At 43.1% G+C, this 22,647-nt stretch overlaps 5 protein-coding genes across 6 annotated transcripts; 2 read left to right on the forward strand and 3 right to left on the reverse strand.

Moving 5' to 3' along the window:
- Nucleotides 1–2,147: 2,147 nt before the first annotated feature.
- Nucleotides 2,148–5,441, reverse strand: LOC6546602. Its single transcript, XM_001976005.3, has 4 exons — nt 4,456–5,441; nt 3,765–4,370; nt 3,527–3,699; nt 2,148–3,467 (listed from the first exon to the last, which is right to left on the reverse strand). Exons 1-4 carry the CDS (start codon nt 4,818–4,820, stop codon nt 2,932–2,934), a joined length of 1,680 nt encoding a protein of 559 aa, XP_001976041.1. The 5' UTR covers nt 4,821–5,441; the 3' UTR covers nt 2,148–2,931.
- A 459-nt stretch (nt 5,442–5,900) lies between these two features.
- LOC6546601 (bcl-2-related ovarian killer protein homolog B) lies at nt 5,901–7,066 on the forward strand. The gene is made up of 4 exons (XM_026980292.1): nt 5,901–6,254; nt 6,319–6,465; nt 6,526–6,834; nt 6,896–7,066. The coding sequence occupies exons 1-4, from the start codon at nt 5,979–5,981 to the stop codon at nt 7,058–7,060; spliced, it is 897 nt and encodes a 298-aa protein (XP_026836093.1). The 5' UTR covers nt 5,901–5,978; the 3' UTR covers nt 7,061–7,066.
- A 249-nt stretch (nt 7,067–7,315) lies between these two features.
- On the reverse strand, nt 7,316–9,297 carry LOC6546997 (electron transfer flavoprotein subunit alpha, mitochondrial). The gene is made up of 4 exons (XM_001976003.3): nt 9,192–9,297; nt 9,057–9,123; nt 8,829–8,969; nt 7,316–8,369 (listed from the first exon to the last, which is right to left on the reverse strand). The coding sequence occupies exons 2-4, from the start codon at nt 9,096–9,098 to the stop codon at nt 7,560–7,562; spliced, it is 993 nt and encodes a 330-aa protein (XP_001976039.1). The 5' UTR covers nt 9,099–9,123; nt 9,192–9,297; the 3' UTR covers nt 7,316–7,559.
- Nucleotides 9,298–9,653: 356 nt separating this feature from the next.
- On the forward strand, nt 9,654–13,964 carry LOC6546996 (RNA/RNP complex-1-interacting phosphatase). 2 transcript variants are annotated; one of them, XM_001976002.3, is made up of 7 exons: nt 9,654–9,809; nt 9,909–9,984; nt 10,383–10,582; nt 10,955–11,001; nt 13,038–13,145; nt 13,209–13,341; nt 13,554–13,964. In XM_001976002.3, the coding sequence occupies exons 1-7, from the start codon at nt 9,787–9,789 to the stop codon at nt 13,873–13,875; spliced, it is 909 nt and encodes a 302-aa protein (XP_001976038.1). In that variant the 5' UTR covers nt 9,654–9,786; the 3' UTR covers nt 13,876–13,964. The 2 variants fall into 2 exon arrangements, with proteins under 2 accessions (XP_001976038.1, XP_026836847.1); XM_026981046.1 differs by having other exon boundaries at nt 9,655–9,809; nt 13,545–13,964.
- A 4,320-nt stretch (nt 13,965–18,284) lies between these two features.
- On the reverse strand, nt 18,285–20,087 carry LOC6546995. The gene has a single exon (XM_001976001.2). The coding sequence runs from the start codon at nt 20,085–20,087 to the stop codon at nt 18,285–18,287; it is 1,803 nt and encodes a 600-aa protein (XP_001976037.2).
- Nucleotides 20,088–22,647: the final 2,560 nt, after the last annotated feature.

Here is a 22,647-nt window from a genome sequence, read left to right on the forward strand (position 1 = left end):
TAAATGGCAGTATTGCCAAGCACTTTATGTATCGTTTATGATATAGTATTACTATGCGCTGTCAGTTCTGTCCGGCGATCAAATATGCAATTAAATGTAAAAATGGCAATTTAATGAACTCCGATTTGATTAACCAATCAGCAGTCGAAAGTCAAATTGCTCCAAATCGCTTGTCATGCGCTCCGAATCCGCCTCGAAAAACGAGCCTAGAAATACAAAAAACATATACGCAATTCCAAGCCGAGTCTGCGTAACTGTCAAATGTTGTAAAAAATCAATAACACAAATGTTAACATGCCCACAATGCTAAAAACGCAGGCCACAAAAAACGAGTTGCGCGGCCAATAAAGTTGGCAAAACAAAAAATGAAATCAAATCAAATGAAATAACTGGCGACGCTTTAAAGGCAACTCGGTTTGGGCCAATCCAAGCCCGAGATAAAGCATTTGACACTTTTGGCTAATAAAAGTTGCTAATGAGTGCGAGCAACTCGCCGATTCCGAGATGTTGATTTAGTTATATTTTTTGTGCTCTGGCCAATCGCAGAGCATTAATAATTGGGTGTTGAGAGGGCCACTAATTGTGCATAAATAAATAACGGCTTGTGTAATCCAATTAATTAGCACATAGTTACGTTGAAGCGCTGAGGCAGAAGTTGTTATATTGGTACATAAATAACTTTTGTTTTGGTTGTTTATGTACCTTTTAATGACTTGCATGTGTATCAAAAAACAGGGCTAAAAAAAGTTCAGATCAGGCATATTAGGAATCAAAATGAAATTAGTAAAAGTTTAGAAATAAAAGTTATAAATATAACAAGATAGAAGCTATCTTGAGTTTTTAGTAAATTGTTTTAGGATCATTTTATGTTTTAGGAGTTTAGTTTGAGATTCAAGATCTTGAATCTAAATGCTCGGTTTTCTGGAACCCTACACTGAAATTAAAGCTTGATGATGGGCTGCTCATTCCAGTTTTGACTAATTATTACCTATTTATTGATCCAGTCAGTGACAGACATGATGTTTTAATTAACCGAGCTGCTCCCTTTCGGAACCTTTTGAGTTGGCGACTCCTTTAATGAGCAGCGAAATCGACGAATCAGCCATGAACATCGAATAGCCATTCATAGAACTGCGTTTTGCTTGTGTCCATTGAAACTTGACTAAAATGAAGTGCGCTCATAAATATTTATTAGGCATTGCTAAACTGGGCACTAAGTAGTCGGTAACTTAAGCAGACATGAAAATTGTTTAGGCCAGGTCCACACACATACTGGTCCGATTTGGATGCTGAATGAAGAGTGTAAATTGCAGCCACTTGGCGAAAGAGCCTTCACTGCGACTTCGCTTGGCAGAGTGGAGTACACGGATTGCGGCCAAATCGAGCACGAACTTAAGCGCCAGTTGGTACGACATTAATTTATGTTCGGCAAACATTTTGCCTGCCATTTAGGCGACAAAGACAAAGTAGCCTCGCCAGCAAGCTCCAAGATTCCCCTGCCCGCCGCCAAGATTACCCCGTTCCTATTTGTGTTCGAGCCGGAACGTGGCGGGATTATTAATTAGCCAACATCGCAAAACATCGCGCCACATTCCCCAAAGCGGAGTTGGGGATGCAATTGGGGGCATCTCGCCGAGCTGTCGATGATCTCAGCTGTGGGAATGCATCTTACGCTTGGGTTAGGTCAGCGAAAAATGCCCAAAGGCCAGTTAGCGTTATGGGTTTCTATAGTCGTAAACAGAAAGTCATTTTCCAATATTTTTATGATCACTTATTTGCGAGTAAAGTGAAGCAAATTCCTTAAGACCCAGCTGAAATTTGCAGGCTTAACTAATTAAAACCTAAGGAAGCTATTTCGTTGACTTAAGAGTGTTGTAATAGAAAGCTTATGAACAAAGTGTTTAACTGATTATTTATATTTATAATTCATAGGAAAATAAATATTTTGTGTTTTAATCATTTGAGTCAAAAGAATGAAACGATGCTCATTTATCCCAACGCCACCCAACTAGCAATCGAATTCCAAGATACCTATGTATCTCCTGAAGCCCCAATGTGTAATTAAATTGTAACTCTAGACTGTTGACCACCCATCGTGCAAATGTGGCTGAAATCAACGGCTAATTGGCTGCGATTTTCATGCCCATTAAGCGCAAACTGTCGGCCACCAGATTAATGGATTATCATACGAGTCTACGAAAACCGACAACAAATTGCACCAAATAACAAAGCCAAAAATCGACTGTGAACGAGGTTTCATTAGCCGCGCTCGAAGCGTGAAAACGTGATAAAATTTCGGTTTTGGCTTCAACTATCTGGCCATAACTGAATCGCAGTTCGCAGTTCGCAATTTGCGAATTGCGCGCGCAGTTTGGAAATCCGTCAGTTACTTGCTTTGCCTACTGGCTTTTTGAGATTTTATACACCTATTTTGTTGGATTTTATTCTCAGCTCCGCTCAATCACAGGCGACATGAACATAAATTACATTTTATTAAGTGCTAATTTCTGTTTTAATCTCGAAAAGGCCAAAAATTGGCTCGCTGCTGATTCCGCAGTGGCGATAAGTCAATTTACTTGGCAGCCAGATAGATAAAAGTCAGGTTCAGATTGGCGCCTCAGATACAGATACGATTGATATGGATGGCGACTTGGACTGCTTTTAATGGATGGGTCAGAAGGGGAACACAAAACACTTAGGATAACTTATAAATGAACCTTCCAAGCTGGCAATAGATGTTTGTTTCTTTGACGCTTTAGTCATAAAAGCGGTATATTCAAGTTAAGAGAAATAATAAAATTTAAGACCGCTCATAATTTGCTATTTAAAACTATACGGCTTGGTTCAATGCCTAACTTTTATATAAGTTGTGGGCTTGATAATTATTCCTGTATAAAATATGTAAAAAGTTTCAGGACGAGCCAAATTTAACTACTTTCGAAAATTATACAATGCCACAACTGCAACACCCAGCAGCATCACCACAAATCCCAAACTCCCAAGGAGAGCTAGTGATTTGGATGTCGCTCTGACCCCCGAGTCCCCTATGCCCATATCCCGCTCCTCCAGAGATGCATCCTCTCCACCGGCCATTATCACCCGGAAGGTGAGATGCGAGAGCTCCGAGACTTCGGTGCTGTTGCCGTGTGAGACATTCCGTCGTCTGCGTTGGCCCACCGATGGCAAGCAATCTTGGGCCGTCACCAGGCAATCCTCGCGCTCCAAGCAGCCCGTGATGCGCATGGATATGACCAGAACCTCTCCACTTCGCATCCCAGGGAACATGACCGCCTTGAAGTGCAGTCTCTGGCCGAGCGGTGGGTCCAGGCTGGGTGGATGGGCGCAGATGGCCTGCATGGCGGGATTTAGACAGCCGCTCGAACTGACCAACTGCACCGTGTTGAGCACTTCTCCTCCGGTTGCAATCCTCTGCAGCTGGACATCGCTGAGCTTGGTGTAGTTCCAGCCTGAAAGGATAGAAGGCCTATCCTTGAAGACCATAGTCTTTCATCATTAGATGACTTACCATCTCCGGCCAGAACGTGGGCTCTTAGGAGGAGCTCTTCGCCCAACTGGACGGCACCGTTGCTTTCCAAGTGACGGGTGTATCCAGTGCTACCTTTTCGCAACAACTCCACGTGGGTGCGGAAGGCGTTTTGGTCTCCTCCATGGGCGTAGCTACCTACACTGCGTGCTTGCCTGAAAAAGGGGCAAGATACATTTTTTAATAAAAAGAAAATGACCATGGGAAAGACGTTTCCTACACATCATTGGCCACGCCCATTTTCAGGGCATGCGTCTTCACAGCCACTCGCTCTTGAGCCTTGCAGTGTAGGGTTAAGATCGAATCGCCACTGGTTCTTAACCCCCTGATGGCGGGGAATCGCAGACGCAGACAAAGATCCTGGCCACAGGTTCTCACACCACATCGCTCGAAGTTCTCGCCAGAAATATCCAAGAGCAGAAAGCTTCGAGATAGCCGCAGTTCGCAGCGTTTATCCTGCTGGGCATCATCGTTGTCCTGGTCCACAGTGGGTGCAGCTCCCAAAAAGCTGTCCAACTTGAGCACAGCCCGGAAGTAAGCCGCCGAAAGGCAACGCATGTCCTTCAGCCGGAGTCTCAGTTGATTTTGATCCTGGCTTCCATCGCTGGGTGGCAGGTAAACTGGAGCAGGAGTGGATGGCTTTTGGGGGAAAACCGGAACAGCCACTGGGGCATGATAGTCGTAGCCTGGCGAGTGTATCGCCTCGACATCCTCTCCAGGATCTTGCACAATGATGGGTCTCGAAGTAGTGGTAGTGGTTGGTGTGGCGGTGGTAATGATGCTGCCTCCAGGTTGCGGATAGTAGTAAGCTGGATATGTCTCCTCGCTAAGAAAAGTAATGCATGATTAAATGGCTCGCAGTACAAATCATTAAGGATCTGAACGGTGTATCTGTGAGATTTGGAACCCACCTTGGCTTAGGGCTTTCATAGTTGGGTCGCTCGTCCACAGCTGGCGGTAGATATTGCTGGCTCAGAGGTATAAAGTTGCCATGCCCAGATCCCTGAATCTTCACACTGCGGTTCTCGATGATCTCCGGCAGACTGAATTCGGTGGTGGCCACTGGAGCCACAGGAGCCACTGGGGCAGGAGTTGTGGGTGCGGCCGGCGGGGGACCATATAGGTTCGGAGGCCATAGTGCCAGTTGGAAAGGCACTTGGCCATGCAGATAGTTCCCGTAGTGTTCCAATGGCGAAGCAAAGAAATGTGACACATCCGCGTGGCTCTTTTGGATAATTAGCAATCCAAAAAGGGCTATGATCCGCTTGGTTGACATTTCGACCAATAACTGTCTGATTGGGCCGCAAGTGATATGGTTTTTATAAGCTTCCAGGCTGAGCCGCTTGGGCGTGACTCCCGTGGCCTGGATTAATTGTAGTCCAAATTATTCTGGAACCTCACACTTTCTCAGCTATCACTTTTAATGGTCGGGTACCCCCAAAAAAATAAGTGCCACACGACTTTGTTGTACCCAACTGACTTTCCTTGGTCACGAATGAGCCTTGAGTGGGTCAGGTTATGTAAAGCTAATTGCGAAGTGCTCTCCGGGGAATAAGTAGCCAGTAGCCATTGATCCGCGTTCGGTTCGAAGTCCCATCTTCGATTCACTTGCCGCACCAGCCGGATTGTCCCACAAATCACTTGCCATTTGACATCTCGCTTGTGGACAACTAATGACAACAGCAGCGACACAGCAGCATTTTGGCCATATTGCGGATTTCTGATCGCTGTTAGCCAGAAGCCAATCAAACCTAACGAGCCGACAATCTGTCCGTTAATGTGCCCATTTTGGGCAGGCTCAAACAAACAGTCGTCGCAGAGCGTCATAATGAAAACTAAACAGGGGACACTATTCCTAAATAAATTATTTGGAAATCACATATCTAATAACAATTCTTCGAAGAACTTTAAAATAATCTGCTGATTATAGAATTTTTTATAAGGTTTTGAGGGTAATACTGTATCCATATTCATTCAAATTTGACTTGCTTGATGTACTCAAAATTTCATAAAAATATATTTATTTTCTTCTGTGCACTTACATTTTTTTAAAGCATTTTTACACATGGGAAGAGTTCTTTTTAGTTGTAAACTGATTTCAGAGTTCATTCACTAGCTTTTGGGCTACGTTTATGGGGCTTCAATCAGCTAAACATGACATTTATGTAGTGAGCCAATTATTTTTGATGTAACTGTGGGACTGGTTTTCCTTTCAGCTGGTTATGATTCCCAGCGGAAGATTTGCCAAATTGAATGCAATTTATTAAATTAACAACACACTCTCTGCCAATCTTCGTGGGGGATCGTTAGAAACTGAAACTGGATCCTCAGCCAGCTTGAGTTGATATACTCGTATATGACTTAAGTCCTGCCACCTCTTGCCATACTTATAAGCGATTTCCCTCAGGATCTCGAACGATCTCGATAGCGAAACATGCCCGGCACCTCGTATCCCACGAATAATGATAATTTCAGCAACGGATTTCCGATGGCCAACACACAAAGTGAGCGCCTCTTGCAGGCTCAGAATCGAAGAAAGTTCAGTTTTCCAGCCACCCTCCATTCGGCATCACTTCTGGAGGTGGGTGGTGGCCCCAAGGAGACCACGAGGCGGAGGTTAAGCAATGTGAGCGATGCCGTCACCAGGAAACTATCCTATACGATTGGCTGGAAGGCGGCACAGATTCCAGCGCAGGATATCATTTCTCAGGTGAGTTAGTAGACCAGGATTCGTTTATATAATAGCTAATCCCAACATAATCCCGAATTCGAAGGGTCGCTGCCTGTGCGGTCATTATATCAAGAGACGTCTTAGAAGATCCGGTTTGTTCAATAAAAAGCTGGGACTGCAGCGCATACGTAGCATACTGGGTTCCACCTCCATGGGCATTGTGCGAGATGTGTTTCCTGCGGTCCAAGTGGTAAGCAAAATAAAACCTCTTCATTTGAATATATTTAGAATTTCACATACCTTACACTAGCTGGGCGATGAGCTGGAGCGCATGCATCCCAGAGTTTACAACGGAGTGGCTCGTCAGATTTGCCGGAATCCGGGTGGCGAGTTCCATACTCCGGATGCAGTGAGCTTGCTTTTGGGCGCCGTGGGGCGGGAGCTCTTTCGGGTGGAGATCACCTGGAGCAAGGTGATCTCATTGTTTGCCATCGCCGGTGGGCTGTCCGTTGACTGTGTGCGTCAAGGACATCCGGAATACCTGCCCAAGTTGATGGAGAGCGTTTCGGAGGTGATCGAAGATGAGCTGGTTCCGTGGATTAACGAGAATGGTGGTTGGGTGAGCTTCTCCGGTCATTGCTAATGTGTCAGGGGTTTAACTCCACTATTTTCCATTTTAGAGCGGCATCAACACACATGTTTTACCCACTAACAACAGCCTGAATCCTTTAGAGTGGACCACTTTGGTCATAGGCGTTGTTTTTGGCCTAATTCTAGTTTTTATGATTGTGCGATTTATATTTAACTTAATTGTACCTAAAATATATCAGCGATTTACGAATTGATCCTTTAAAGTTGTTTGTACTAATTATTTAAGTCTTAATTAATATTAAATCATCGATATCCCGCACGTTTTAAATGTTTTGCAAATGGCTAGAAAGCTTTTTGATGCTTTTAGCTAAAATTTGCTTCAACTCGATCAGCTTTCTAGTATTACTACTTTAATTAATAAAGCTTTGATAAAAGCTTCATGAAAAATAAACATACGATGCGAAAATGATAAGGTACAATCTGCAATGCTCAGTAATCAGTTTATCGTATTTGAATTTACTTTGTCTCTACTTCTGGGTTTTGTTTAATTATTTTGTGGATGTTAACAGTTGCACGATTGCACTCAACTGATAAGACTTCAATTTTCACATACATAGAATAGGTCTTCTGCTTGTTTTATTACAAAATTTAGGGGAAAATCTTCCACGGACTTATGTAAAAGTTCAAATAAATGCAACAGTTATCAATTCATTGGTACACAATCTTTATACTACAACACGTGACATTCTCGCCTTACAACTTTCCGGTTAGTTCGGGCACAGCCTTGAAAAGATCTGCCACGATGCCAATATCGGCGACCTGGAAGATGGGGGCTTCGGGATCCTTGTTGATGGCCACAATCGTCTTGGAGTCCTTCATGCCAGCCAAGTGCTGAATGGCGCCTGAGATTCCAACGGCGATGTACAGCTCGGGTGCCACAATCTTTCCGGTCTGGCCGATCTGCAGATCATTAGGCACAAATCCAGCATCCACGGCCGCACGAGAGGCACCCACAGCAGCTCCAAACTTATCGGCCAGATCGTACAGCAGCTTGAAGTTATCTCCGGACTTCAGGCCCCGTCCTCCGGACACAATAACCTTGGCTCCGGCCAGCTCAGGGCGATCGGACTTGGTTAGCTCCTGGGAAACAAATTCAGACAGGCTGCTGGCGAAGTCTCCTGCTGGAGCCTGTTCCACAGCTCCACTTCCACCGCTGGTGGCTGCTGGTGGGAAATTGGTGCTCCTCACAGTGATCACCTTAACGGCATCCTTGGATTTCAGGGTGAGGATGGCATTTCCGGCGTAAATAGTGCGCACAAAGGTGTCCTCCGACTTAACATCGATGATCTCCGAAATAGGCGACACATCCAGTTTGGCCGCCACGCGCGGCAGCACGTTTTTGCCAAAAGCCGAAGCGCCGGCCAGGATGTGAGTGAACTTGAACTGAGATTGGGCGGCCAGGACCAATGGGGTCAGCGATTCCGCGGTGAAACCGTTGAAGGCGGCGTTCTCGGCCACCAGAACCTTTGTAACACCATCCACCTTGGAAAGAGCCTCGGAGGCCTGGAAAACAAGAGTGGTTATGTAAGATGATCAACGACAGCAAAAACTTATATTCATTGGAGAGGTTTCAGGGTGGTTCGATGTTCTCGATTGAAATGTCTTAAATCTTAATTATATTACTGAACTTAAGATGTAGTCACCTTATCTTAAAAATCTTGTTTACGTTTCTTGTTGGTTTAAATGTAAAAGAAAATAAACTCGGAGTTTAATTGGTGAATTCAGCTACTTGCAAGAGATAAATGGATCATATAGATTTGGCAGTTTACTAAATAATCAAGGCTTACAACAATTCGCGTCTCTTAAACACAGTATTCCAAACAATACAAAACGAGATGTGTTTATATAACCTTTTGCCGGTTTGATCTATTCCTGATCGCAAAGATCTACGGAACTTGGTTCGATTATTTCACGATTGAATGCGAATGGAACCACCCTAATGGGAGACTTCTTGGGACTTACGGGTCCGCATTTTGTGCCTGCCACCAGAACTGTGACGTCACCACCGATCTTCTTGGCCGCGGATATGGTGTTCAGGGTGATCGGGTTGAGGGCCTCATTGTTGTGCTCGGCGACCACCAAAGTGCTCTTGCATCGCTGCAACTGCAAATGGGAAAATGAATCCATTGTTATTTAATTTTTAGCCATCAGCGCCTGCGCTTTTTATCTGGTTAATAATTTTGCACTTACGATGCTGCTGCGCATTAGGTTACGCGTGTTGCTGGCGAACATTTTGGCTGTTGGGTGGTTGAAGGAGCTGGCCACGCGCGCGAAAATTGTTGTTTGATTAATTTAAGTCTATTAATATTTAATTAAAACTCTTACCTTCGCTACAAAATCACAGAAAGTCCAAAGGTTTCCGCCGATTTAAGCGTTTGCCGTTTTTTGGTACCTCTTAGCAAATACACAACAGCTGTTACTTTACAGGTGGAGTCTGTTATCTATGTGAACTTTTAACAGCAGGCACTGAAGCTCAAATGTGTGAAAAACTATCATATGGAAAAATTAGAAATATAAACATACAACTTATTGATTAAATTATATATGAAAGTTCGTATTCCATTTTATTTACCAATAAAATAAAATAAGAATAAATTTTTTATAGGTATAACAAAATTAACGATAAATGAATTAATAAATATAATATTATAAATACATAATATATTTATTATTATATTATAATATACAATATGAAATACATTCTTGAAATTATGAATGTGATTGCTGCAGTTTCAGCGCGACTGAGTGCTTTTTAACAGTAATCGTGACCCGTGACCAGTCACAGTTTAGTTAACAGTGTCAACGCAGAAGCATATGTTTCCTTTGCGTGATCTGGCAACACCTCAATAAGCATTAGTTATTATTCATTTTCGAAATTTCGTTTTAAAAGTGGGGTAAAAGTATTAGAAAGACAAAGAAAATGAGCAAAGCCATACCAGACAGGTGAGTGCAGTCCATAGATAATGGACCGAAGTATTGGATCCCAAAGTAATCAGTGCTGTTTACGCTGGTCTTATCAATTTTGTTTTGCTCCAATTGCAGATGGTTGAAATACAAACCGATTGGAGATCGTCTTCCTGGCACTCGCTTCATAGCATTCAAGGTGCCGCTGAATCAGGTGAGCTTACAGTGGTTCCCCGCCCGCCCAATGGCGCACCACACCATATCCGAGATCCAAGAAAGCAAACCGGTTGACAGGAGAGCCGGCAATTGATGGATGTTGAAAACCCAGGATCTGGACCACCGACTGCGCGGTCCTCTAAAAATATAAATAACAACGGACGACGACGAAAATTTGTGCATTGTAATTATGCATAAAAGTGGCAACTGGAACATGGACCCCACATGAATGTTAAATTAAATTGTTTTTGCTTAATTAAATAACGCCACGGATCCTCGGCCTTTATTAATTGCCTGCCCGCCGGGCATTTTGCATAAATTGAGCAATCTATAGCCGCCCATTGTAATGCCCTCGTATATTTGCTCAGTTCCCTTCTTTTTTATTATCTTTTGCAGCATGTCAACGCCAGGGTGCAGGAGAACTGCCGCCTGGCGCCCGAGTCCCTTCTGGAGTCCGTCCCCGATCTGGGTCTCATCATCGATCTGACCAACACGAATCGCTACTACCATCCAAGTGCCCTAACCAACCACAATGTGTGTCACCAGAAGCTGATGATCCCCGGGAAGAAGACGCCTAAGCGGAATCTAGCTGAAAAGTAATTATACTTTTAAACAACTAATAATTGGACAAAGCATTAGGTCTTCATTGAAAATGTTGTAATTTTGGTGTATGCAACGCTCACTTTGCTTAAAGTCTTAAACAATTCCAGTATTATAGGAGCACATTAAATTTATTTTAGGAGTAAATTTATATATTATATATACTGAGATGTTTTGGCACTAAATGTGATGTTATGAACTACATTTTTCATAGCATTGTTTTTAAAATAAAATATCCTTGTTATATGATTTACAATTGATGTAATGTATACCATTAAGTTACAGTTAAAATGCACGATCCAATTTTAATTCGCCATAAGATATTTCCAAATTATGTAACGATCAATATCTTTCCTCTGTCATTGCAGATTCTGTGGCATCGTGGCAGACTTCCTTGAGAGCAATGCGGATAATGGTGAGTGCTGACAAATCATCCCACACATCATGATCTTATGGGCACACTGCCGTGGGAAACGCTTTCCCGTCAACAATGCAGATTCAGATGCATATCTGTCCGCGCAATTAGAGCCGCAAAATATGCAAACAAATCGTATCAAAGGGGGCACCCGCAATTACCACGTATCCTAATCCCTGGCTGCACTGCCTCCAAAGATTCCTATCAGCCGGCAAGCACAGAGCAAACATGGCCAAACCGGTGAAATGTGCTCGCAGCCAAGTGCCTGAAAAGAGAAATACTCTATTTAACCCTTTAACAGCCAACTGGCGCACCGATGTGGGCGCGCACACACTCAATCAGCCAGTCAGCCAGTCAGTTTTTTGGCCTTTGAGTTGAGCCCGAGCTTGAGGCTGTCTGCCAGTCGGGAGCCGGGCAAACAAATCACTTACGGAGCACGGAGCTTAGTCATGCCGCGAGTGGGGAAAAGGCATTTCCAATTATGCACAAAGGCATGCGAGGCCATCGGCAAGCATCTTTTCATTTATATGTTTAAAATTCAAATGCACAAATGCGGGGAAGAAATTAAATTCGTGTTAAGACTTTGCGACTTGCGTAGATACTATAATATATATCTTTGAATCTTAAAAATCCTTGTCTAGATTGATTACACACTAAGCTTGGGTTCATTTCACTTTGAAGTTATTAAGAGGATATTATATATATAATAATATACTAACATTCTAAGAAAACTCTTCAACTATTTCAATATCCAATCTAATTATTCATGAATTGTAGAATAGGTTTTTAGGGTATCAAACGTCTGTGTGCTGCACATTCTTTCGATGAAGTGGGAGCGGATAAGACCTATGTTTTGCAGGCACTTTCATCTTGCGCTAATGTATGTGCGAACCAATTTGGCTTACAATATGCAAAAATGTTGGCCAGGATGCCTTCGCAGATTCTGCTGCCGTCTAGGGCTTAATTAAAACACGATCTGGCGCCGCGAAAAGTCGCGTGGAGCCAACAATAAATAAATACACGAAGGCTGCCAACATATTTACAACGAAACAGATCAGGAAAATAAGTCAAATCCGAGGTGGTCGCAACTTGTCAACGTCCAATGGGCTAGAAAACAAGGCACAGTCGTTGGTACAGCGCAGAGCACAGTGGAATCATCTGCAGTTTGACCTTAAATCAGCCGCTTCATATTAAACAAAACTATTTGAGCATTATTTTATTTTATTAATCATATGGTTGTGAACAAGAATGTTAGGTTTCGATGAAATTCTGAAATATTTCGTCAACTAAATTAAGTTAATCCCACTGTATTTGGTATTATCGACAAGGATGCGCCGTGCGTACTCGTAATTTAATTTCGTTATTCGTTTTGCCTGTAAGTTGGCTTAAATGCAAACCAAACATGACGTACTGACTGACTGGCAGCTTCGCCCGCTGCCAATGATCCCTGGTCCAGCAACCAGGCCAAAGCCAAAGCCCAAGCCAAAGCCAAGCCGAAACCAAAGAGCACCCGCACAGTGCACAAAGGCAGGCCACCGCGACCAGGTGGGTTGTCCATGCCCCTCTGGAAACCGCTTGCGAATCCCTCCTGCTGACATGTTTTTGTGAAATTTATAGCCAATGTTATTATTGGCAGAGCGCGCTGTTTTCTAGATTTAGCCCAGGTCGCTTCTGCTTTTATGCCAAATTGCCAGGCCGGTTTTCTCTGTTGCGGTCCCGCCGCGTGGGTGTTACCAAATGGGCGTGGAGCAAGATTTGGGAGGCTTGGAGCTCGGGAGAGGGACATTCCTGTGGCCGTGTTTGAAATGAAATTTGTAGCAATTTGCAGCAACATGCTGCACTGCAGAAAGGCTGTGGTGCTGCCTCTAAACGGGGAAGAAATATCACCAAACTTGCTTGACTTCGATGCCAAGAAGAGTTTTGAACTACAAACTACTTAAGATAACTATTAACATTTGCATTAACATGTGAAGCTGAAATTCACTTATTCATTAAAATATGGAAAATTAATAAATACTATTCCTGTTTTCTTGCAGACAAACTAATTGGAGTCCATTGCACACACGGAGTAAATCGAACTGGATACCTGATCTGCTACTTCATGATCACCATAATGAACAAGTCCCCTGAGGAGGCGATACAAAGTTCGTAGTTCTTTCTTTCAATATAGTTTTGTTATTCACGCATACTGTATATGTGATTCGCAGCCTTTTCTTCGGCCCGCGGTCATCAAATCGAACGCGTAAATTACTTGAGCTCTCTAAGGACACTCGAGAATCGCAAGCCTCCTTCCACGGATAGGTCTGAAGATTGGCGTCAGCAGGTTACACATAACGACAGGTAAGAAGTTGTACATCAGGAATCCAACCACTAATAGTAATGCATATCAGCTTAAAGGAATACACAAATGTCAAATTTTAGAAAACATTTCTGTATGTTATTTAAATTAAAAGTTTTCTTGATCTTCTTTCACCAATTTTCACCAATTTTCACCAATAATTTACCAATATAACCTTATCCAATATTGTAAAATTCATCAAAAGGACTTGCAGAAGACTTGATCGCTTGACCTCACAAACTGTGGGATGGAAACGGGAATCCTACCAGGAGCACCACGACCATCGGAGAGACAACCGCTGGTTCCAAAAGATTGATTCCCGTAGCTATGGACAGGATCGAGAAGGACGGCAGGATAGGACTCAAGGGAACCGATCAGGAGGAGGCTATCAGCCGAGCTGGATACGCCATGATCAAAACTATCACAGGAGCAGAAACTACAGCGAAAGAATCTTCAGCGACAGAAACTACAGCGAAAGAATCTGCAGCGACAGAAACTACAGCGAAAGAAATCAAAGTAGAAGAAATCAAGAGTAGCCGCTTGGTTGCATTTAATATTTTAATTTTATAGAAAACCCCCACTTGAGTGTAATAAATTTCCAATGGTGTGATGAGCGATTTGTAAATTATTGCTAATTACCTGCAACTACAAGTACGACAATTAAAATTCATTTGAGACCACATGATGGTAGTTAACAAGCGGTCGGCTCAGATCGTGTGAAGATACAATAAAAGCTGAGAAAAATTTGCATCTCGATAAGCGAGGAGAGCGCGTGAAATTCCAGGAAATTAGTGATCATCATGGCCAGCGGTGCCGGCGGGTCTGCTCCTGTGTCAAAACAAATGTCCAGATTGTCCGGCAAAGCGCTTAATAAGCACAGTGGGCTTAATCGGTGGCCGATAGCAAAGAAATTCTACCTATGAACTGGCGAATAGTAATTAAAGAAAAGAACATTATAATCAAAATCTTGTTTATACGTTTAAGAAATAGAGGTATCATCTCGTTTAGCATGGGAAATCGATGCAAAGACATAATAATTGAATTACTAGCAATATACCAGTTATACCTCAGTCCTGGGATACCTAGCCCATGGTACTGCTTCCTTGAAGTACCTGTCACGTTGACGGCTTCTGATCGGTTCATTATTTCGTCATGGTGGTCAAATGTCAACTTATTAGCATAAATGCCGCTGCTGTCGCCTCCGCCCATCGCCTCCTTTATGTATTTCGACCCTCGGGTTCCGATATCGGCGCTTTATCTTTGTGCAATCTTATCGCTGCCCCACGATCAACGAGTGTCATTATGGACCAGGGTCTGGGGCTGGGACAGCGACAAATCGCTGGCCATTACAATGGCCGGCTGACGGTACTGGCTGGGAGAGGAGGATGGGGATGTGGCCGGGCAACCAAGGATCGAATCGATCCGTCGGGATGCGATCTGTGTGCCCGATAAACGCCTGTTGTGTGGCATGTGGCGTAAAGTTGTTTGTTGCGCTTAATTGGACAGCGTTTCATTTCGCGGTTGCTCGCTTGCTACCTTTACTTGCTCTTTATTTTTAGCATCCTTAGCATCTGACTGACCCAAAGACGTGGCCAAATGGCATCCAGCGAAAGTGCCATCAAATGCCCCAGGCGATGTCCAAAGATCTTTATTCGATTAATGTCTGCAGGAGGCTCTTTCTTGGAAATATCTTCAGTTGATTGGGGACAAACAGAAAATTGATGATGAAGCTTTTGATTTTTGAAGCTAATTTGGTTTTCTTTTTAACTAAATATGCCTAATAACTTTTCGTTTGGGCCAACAAATATGTTTATGTTTGAAATATGTGTACACTTACATTGAAAACTCTACATATCCAATCCAATACCTAAATATGATAAATAAATAACATTGAAAGCCAATGCAAGACCTCAGCTTTAAGGTTATAGTAATTTTCAGCTTTTTAACCTTAGTAATTTTTCTGTTTTTTTTCACCTTGGTGGTTGTTGGTTCACCAACATCCAAAATCAAAGACCAAAACTTAAAAAAAGAATATGCCTCCTCTATATAGGTTTATGCCCGTGATTATTATGTGGGTCTTTTGGTCATGCCGACGACTTGGGCCCAGTGACACACCCCCGCCCCTCTGCTGCCATAAATTGCTGAATCAACCAAAAATGGCCAATTGTCAGTTGCGTGTGCGGCTTATCTTTTTTTTTTACCTTTTGCTCCTCCAACAAGAGCACACATTTTTTCATATTTCTCTCGTTCGTTTTGTTTAGTTTATGACCGCGAAGGGAAAGACGACTGGAAAGTGTTGCCAATTTCCACCGACTGTGCCGGACTTGCGGCCATTTATCTTAGCATAACTTGGAGCGCGATAATTGCATTCCTCGGACTTGGCCAAGATCGAGGAGCGAAGCCACTTTGAAGTTCGGTGCGGACAATTAGGCATGGCCCATAAATTGCCATCTCATATGTGGCGATGCGGCGAAAAAAAGGAAGCGCGAGGCATTGATTTAAATAATAGTGTTTAACTGTGCAACCAATGCAGACTGCTGGAATCAACGACAATTACCTGGCCATTTCAATTAGCCGGCAAAAAACCAAAAGCTGCTGCAGCAACCATAGAGTCCATCAGATATTGGTATCAATGACGGTCCAGTCCGAGCTCTCAATTGTTTCCGATGGCCTTTTGTCTGCCTCCCAGGTGATTTACGGTGTCGCCCTGTCCGGCTGATAAAAGAGTTGACGGATTGAATGGCTCGTCGGAAAATGACGTAACAGGTGAAAGAAGGTGGTTCAATGCTACCAGGATTGAAGTCAGTAAGCTTTAAATGAAGGTTTTCTTACCAACACTTAAAACCAGTTATTAGAAACATATGCTATAGCATGTATATACTTTAGGTAGAAAAAAAATATATATACGAGTATAGGTAGTATAAAATAAAATCAGTGAAATCCCCTTTTACTTAGCCTCAATCGAAACGCGATGGCCGGGAACTCCTGCAACACTTGCCATTTATCGCCGTACGCAATCTTAATTAAAAGCCGCCCCCAGATTAAAACAAATGTTTACTTTAAAGCAGATACGGATCGCGCAATCACGAAATCGATTCAGTTCGATTCAGTTCGATTCGATTCGATTCGATTCGAGGCGCGTTGAAAACCCACGAATTGTGCAATTAAAGCGGCTGAAGGGCGAGAGTTTATCGTTGATTTTTGCGATATGGATGCGAGGCACGCACATGACCCTCCCACTCATTAAGAGGAGTCCTACAAGCCGGGATGTACATAAGCTGGTTGGCAACTCCATTGTCTGGGAACTGTGCCACACAGTGAAAACAATGACTCAAAGTTTGTGGAAATAGGTTTGTTCTTTTTGTACTCATTAATTCCCATCTAATGTGTATACACGAATTACGCATAATTTAAACATATTTATTTGTATCTGGCATGCGCTTATTTTCTGCTTAAAATATTCATGTGCATTATATACATTCTTCATTACGAACCTACTAAGCTATTTTGCTCAGTTATTCTTTTGTCCAAATCCAGGTAGGCAAAGTTTAGTAAATATATGTTTCTGCTTCACTGGAACAATTTTCTGAAAGTGCAGATTTGGGATAAGCTGACGATGGTGTCCCAGATCGACCGACTTATCTCCAGTTGAAACTCCCACTGAGTGCATTCCAGGCCATCCCATTTATCCTTGGCTATTGCAACTCCTGCTGCTTTTGGCCATGGCGCCGAGGCATAAACTTTATTGTCGCCACATTGCTGCTGCATACTTAATGGCGCCACAGCGACAAGACACACGAAAAAAACGTGGCAGGCGTGGGTGTCAACGAACTTTAAAATCCAAATCCATCCACCCAAAGGGGCGGTATCTACCCACACCGCACCGACTTGACCCGAAAATTCCATTTTCGCAAATATTTGCGCAAGTCAGCTCAATTTTTGGACAGTCACCCCTTACTTCTTGGCCGGATTCTTATTTTTCTGTTATCATTCGGACTGCATACAATGGGCTGTGCAAATTGCTTAGGGACTTGGCTGGCAAATGTTTTGGAAATATCTCAAGTGCTATATATTTCGAAGGGTTCCAGGCCACAGGGTGGTTTTCACATTGCCGGTCTGTGGGTGAATTTGGGATACTGCCTCAGGCTGCAAGGAAAATTGCTCAGATAAGGTTTGATCTCAATTCTTACGCGTCTTTTTGGTTCTGTACACCATTTACTGTGTAATGTGCAACGTGTATCGGTATATATTTTGCTGGGATCCAATACAGCCTTTAAAAGTAATGCCCTAACATTACAAAATAAAATGTATTATATTTTATTTCTAAAATACATCTTATGTTGCATTATTTTCTGCATCATGCTGTATAAATAGTAAATGCTTCACGTATTTTAAATCGGATATTTTGCAGAGGAAGGGTGCGTCACTAGATTTTTACCTGGTTTAGACATGTTTTTGGATAACTCATAAATTCCAATCTCGATGTGAGTGCTTCAAAAGCTATTAGGTTATCAAAATGCTTGCATGAAATAAAAATATTAGTGGCTAGGCTCATTTAAAATATTAGGTAAACTTTTTCCAGTTGTGAAATTTGTTTTAGTAATCACAAGATGCATCAGTAGGGAAGCAAATCATCTGTAATGGAAACAAAACATATTATATGGAAATACTAGGCAGTATTTAATAAGATATATTTTTATTTTATATTGTTATGTTAACAGTTTTTAAGCAAATCTTACTAACTAACATAATATTACAAATTAAAGATAATTATGTTTTAGGAACCTTCGTGACAGTGTGGTACCACTTATATTAGGGCATCTTTAGCTAGGCTTTTTGTATTTATAGCGTACAAGGACAGGTAGCGCTTTTTTGTGAACACTTTACAACAAGAAGAATGTAGAAAACAGCTTGCGAAGCAGACATCACAACATCAATCCGTCACTCAATCAACATCAACATGACCGCCTCCTGGACAACCGGTACTCGTCATCGCCGCCTTCTTGCATCCCAGGAATTCCCTTATGCGCCAGGCCGTCATCTCGATGACAAAACTGAAAAGGGCCAGGATGTAGCCGATGGCCAGAGCAATTGCCGGCATGACAAAATAATCCACATTCAGCGGCTGGGCCTCCACATGCTCCGTGAAGAGGAAGCTTAGATAGCCCACGCGAATCGCCTCGAAGTCGGCGTCCAAGGCCAGTTTCCTCGTAAGACCACTCTCGAAGGCCCAGTACCAGGCCCGTCCCAGATGGTGCTTCATAAACCATCTCTTCCGCATCGGAATGCCAGTGTAGAGGAACGAGAAGTCGATGGGGATTCTCAGCAGCTTCGGATGCTTCAGGAACTGCTGCGCATAGTCGTACAGCGCCATTCGATCCGAGAACAGTATATACGCGTAGTCCTGATCGAAGTGATTTCTGTGCTCCAAGAGTGTCTCAAAACTGACCAGCTCCATAATGGGGGACAGTATCTCGGGCATATTGTACTTGGTGAATAACATCTTATCGTATGGGTCCACCATCAGGGTTAGATTACTCTCCACCAGCGCCTCAAAGGTATCAATCTGCTTCTCGAAAACCTCCGAGATCAACATACTCTTGAGTAGGCCCAAATACTCCGTGGAGTAGACAAATCCGGCTATGAACAGCACTCCAAAGAGTATGTACTTCTCCCTACCTCGGATTTCCTTCAGGTAGAAGCCACTGAATAAAAGTGAGCTGAATACCTCGAGCAGATGCTTACTAAAGTCCCACTTTCCACTTCGCAGCCATCCAATAAAGGCCAGGAAATTCACCACCAGCAGCACATAGATGACCAAACAGGCCCATACACTCCATTGAAATGGAGCGGTTAGATAGCGGTAGGAGTGAAGGGGCTTCGCATGGGTCACCAGAACATTCGCCGAGGCAATCCTGAATCCATGGGTCAGGCTAAATGCTTCGGGATTCGCGGCCAGGGCATCTGCACACACATCCACGGTTTCGTTGATCAAATTCAATGTGCAGTTCCCGGGAGAATCACTTGGGGTGAGCACTGGCACAAAGCTGCCATTCTTTGAGGCTATGAAGGCTCGGATGAACCTCATGTAAAAGCCACCAAATATCTGATGGCCCCAGTGATTTAAATACAGCATAGAGCGTGGCGCATTATTATAGGCCGCAACCCTAACCGGATAGCCATGCAGATTCTTGAACGATCCTCGAAAAGATATATAGTCCTCTACCGATGTCTCCACTATCATGGTGTCGGGTAATATGATTTTGTGATACAATTTTTCATCGAACGCGGTATAGAAAAGCAGCTGAACGTATCCTTGGTGCCAAAGGTGATTCACAAAATCCAACCATTTGGCGCTCAGTTTCAGATCAAGGGGTTCATCGATCACAATTATATACTCAGCAAACTGAAAATGTAAGTTTAAGGCCTGAAAGAATTCATAGGGTGGTTCGTCCTTGCTCATAATCAAAAAGATTTTGTTATCAGCACCAAAATCATATTCAACTTGTGTGAAATTTAGGGATTCAATTGAAGTAAAGATCATCAGGCTTATTGGTGCCATGTGTTTTAGAAACTTGGTCTCGTATTCATTTAGTTTATCGGATTGGTTGCAATACAAAAAGTTATTGGAGACTAGCAGGCGTTGGTTTAGTTCTATAATTATATCGTTAAGAACTTGAGTCCTTGTAGAAGAGATAGCAAGAAATAGTAGAAGGTTCAGAAGATTGGTAGAATGCCGGAGGATCATCTGAAAGATATATAGAGAGTACAAATACTTGAAAGCTTAGATTAGGATATATAAAGAAAGATGTAGAATTTGTTTGGTGATGTAATAAGTTTCGATTACTTGATACAGCACATATAGTACTTTATTTTTACCGCTCCTAAAGTATATTCCGCATAAAGTTACACCTCTGATGATATGCTTACATCTGCTGAGATTCCATTTATCAGCAGTCACGATATCACTTCCGCCTTTGTCCAGTTCTTTTCGCAGTCTCGAAATCAATTAGCACCGACGATTGATATGAATATACATGGATGGACTTTGTCTAATCGATTGCCCAATCTCATAAATATTCCATTCCATTCCGCCCGATTGAGTCTGGGCCAATTAACACTCCAACACGATCCCACCCACGCATCCTCGCCAATCCGCGGCAATCCGCGGCAATCCGCGGCAATTGGGCCACTTTGCTGGTACACAATGATTTACTGGTATTTACGAGTATATTTAGCTTATCCATTCTAATGCGCAATAATGTGCAATATCTGTGCGGATCGTGTCAATATTTTCGCGCAGGTACAAAGGAGCAGTCATGGGAAGCGGCTGCCATTCCGGATCCAACGAGTGAACGGAAAATCACGCAGTCTGCATCGCCATTTTCTCGCTATCTAAATATAGCAGATACATTCTGGCGCCCAATCCAATCAGAACGCTGGAGGGGCCAATTCCCAAATCCCCCATGTGTGCATATGCTGCTCTCTTCTGATTTGTGGCGCCTGATTAACGGTTGTCAGCCATTGCAATGGCTAACTACTGTATCTTCGGGATCCGCATGACCGACGTGGTTATGGCCCTTGAGTAGGGTTGGCTAATTGACGCGCTGAGATGCGTGCCGAATGGCCCACGGACCCACGGTGGGAATCGCATTTGAATGAGCCCGTTCAGTGGGTCAATGTACGGGTGGTCTTTGCGAAAGTGGCAATTAGCGATGGCTAATTATAACGGAACAAGGTGAAGGCTTTTTGGGGATAACAAGCTGTCAGCCAGTTGATTTCCCCGTTCTGACGTTCAACAAGAATGGGGAGCAATTCTTGTTTCTCACTTTAAATTGTGTGAGCATAACTACACAGAAAAAATTACGAAAGCCCTATGTTCATACTACAAAAGAAATACTTTGTACTATTTATAAAATATATAAGATATAAATTCAGTCTGCATTTCATTTGATTATCTAGCTAATTCCTAATTAAAACCTCTTACATAAAAACGGAAACGTTTTCAAATAAAGTATTCATTGAAGTATTTCTTCCCCATCCAGCAACTTTCTCAGTTTCCAGTTGTTTACCCATCGCCATTTCTAAGATGACTCATACGCACAGTAGTCCACCGACCCATTCCACTGGCAATAAAGAGCAAATAATTAATAAGATAAGAGGAGCGGTTGCACGAGCGCAGAACCAGCCCGGGGCTGAAGGTCAAACTAATAATGATTTAGATAATCAAAGAGTGGCAGAAACCCAAGGAGCTGGGCCTGAAACCCAGACCAAGTGCAGTGCGAAGCACTTGAACCTGTTGCTACCACCGAGAGACCCCAAAGGCATCTGATTCTGCTGCTGAAAACCAAACAAAACGATCGGGGAGCGCCGTCGCGGATGCTCCACTGTGCTCCAGTGCAGATGCAGACTGCAGACTGCAGACTGTGGCAGATTCTGTATAGTCGGCTCATCCAGCCGGCCAGACCATAAATACCAAAGGGTTACGCCTATTTTTACACGCAACCGAGTGCATTTCCTCGTACTTGGGCCATGAGCGCGCAAATATTAAAACGATGCGACGTGACAGATTACAAAACGTTTGACACCAGCGCCAAAGCCGCCAAGATGATGCCCCCAAAAAGGCGACGCAGAAGAAGGAGGCGACTCCAGGAGGCTGCGGCCCAGAGGGGCAGCAGCGGGAGCAGCTCAAGCAGTTGAAGCTCCAGCGGAGGCCAAAACTGCAACTGCAGTCAAGCAGCAGCCACTTGCCACACGACGATGACGAAGACGAGCACAGCGATGCACAGTAGTTAGAGATCGCTCAAATATGGCATAAACATTATGTTAAAATTAATTTCCAAGGTTTTAAAATCATGTCAAAACTTACTTCCATACTACAGTAAGTCCATTGGTTAATAACAAAAATTAGAAATTAGAAATTAGTTCGGTTAGAAAATATATGCAGGTATGATAAATAAGGTAACATACCTGTATGATATAAGAAATATTTAAAAGATTGTTTTAATTTCTGACACGTGACTTAAAAAATCTTAGTTGGATCATTTGATTTATATTTTCAAGTGTGGCTGTATTTCATTATAAAGCATTTTGTAAATGATATATATAATTTATCCAGTTATTTTGAATGGCAGTTAACATTCAACACAGACCACTGTGCATTGTTGCAGTCACGAGTTTGGCTACCACAGCGTGCACCGCCGAGCGAAGAGAGTAAATTGCCTCCAGGCCATGGCTCCTCGACTGCAACTGGCAATCTGGAACTGGACTGGGTTGGCTGAATATGAAGATGGGCATGGGCTGGCTGC

This window comes from Drosophila erecta, unplaced genomic scaffold (assembly GCF_003286155.1).
Source record: "Drosophila erecta strain 14021-0224.00,06,07 unplaced genomic scaffold, DereRS2 tig00000092-arrow-pilon, whole genome shotgun sequence".
Classification (NCBI taxonomy): domain Eukaryota; kingdom Metazoa; phylum Arthropoda; class Insecta; order Diptera; family Drosophilidae; genus Drosophila; species Drosophila erecta.

Excerpts from the sequence above, each read along its gene's own strand:
- LOC6546996 (XM_026981046.1), top strand. The coding sequence starts at position 9,787 with ATGAGCAAAGCCATACCAGACAG. Across the intron at positions 10,583-10,954 it reads AAGCGGAATCTAGCTGAAAA|ATTCTGTGGCATCGTGGCAG; the intron begins GTAATTATACTT and ends CTGTCATTGCAG. Across the intron at positions 13,146-13,208 it reads CCCTGAGGAGGCGATACAAA|CCTTTTCTTCGGCCCGCGGT; the intron begins GTTCGTAGTTCT and ends TGTGATTCGCAG.
- LOC6546997 (XM_001976003.3), bottom strand. The coding sequence starts at position 9,098 with ATGTTCGCCAGCAACACGCGTAACCTAATGCGCAGCAGCATC. Across the intron at positions 8,970-9,056 it reads ACCTAATGCGCAGCAGCATC|TTGCAGCGATGCAAGAGCAC; the intron begins GTAAGTGCAAAA and ends TCCCATTTGCAG. Across the intron at positions 8,370-8,828 it reads CAGGCACAAAATGCGGACCC|GCCTCCGAGGCTCTTTCCAA; the intron begins GTAAGTCCCAAG and ends CTTGTTTTCCAG.
- LOC6546601 (XM_026980292.1), top strand. The coding sequence starts at position 5,979 with ATGCCCGGCACCTCGTATCCCACGAATAATGATAATTTCAGCAACGGA. Across the intron at positions 6,255-6,318 it reads CGCAGGATATCATTTCTCAG|GGTCGCTGCCTGTGCGGTCA; the intron begins GTGAGTTAGTAG and ends CCGAATTCGAAG. Across the intron at positions 6,466-6,525 it reads TGTTTCCTGCGGTCCAAGTG|CTGGGCGATGAGCTGGAGCG; the intron begins GTAAGCAAAATA and ends ACCTTACACTAG.
- LOC6546995 (XM_001976001.2), bottom strand. The coding sequence starts at position 20,087 with ATGATCCTCCGGCATTCTACCAATCTTCTGAACCTTCTACTATTTCTT.
- LOC6546602 (XM_001976005.3), bottom strand. The coding sequence starts at position 4,820 with ATGTCAACCAAGCGGATCATAGCCCTTTTTGGATTGCTAATTATCCAA. Across the intron at positions 4,371-4,455 it reads TATGAAAGCCCTAAGCCAAG|CGAGGAGACATATCCAGCTT; the intron begins GTGGGTTCCAAA and ends TACTTTTCTTAG. Across the intron at positions 3,468-3,526 it reads CCACGTTCTGGCCGGAGATG|GCTGGAACTACACCAAGCTC; the intron begins GTAAGTCATCTA and ends CTATCCTTTCAG.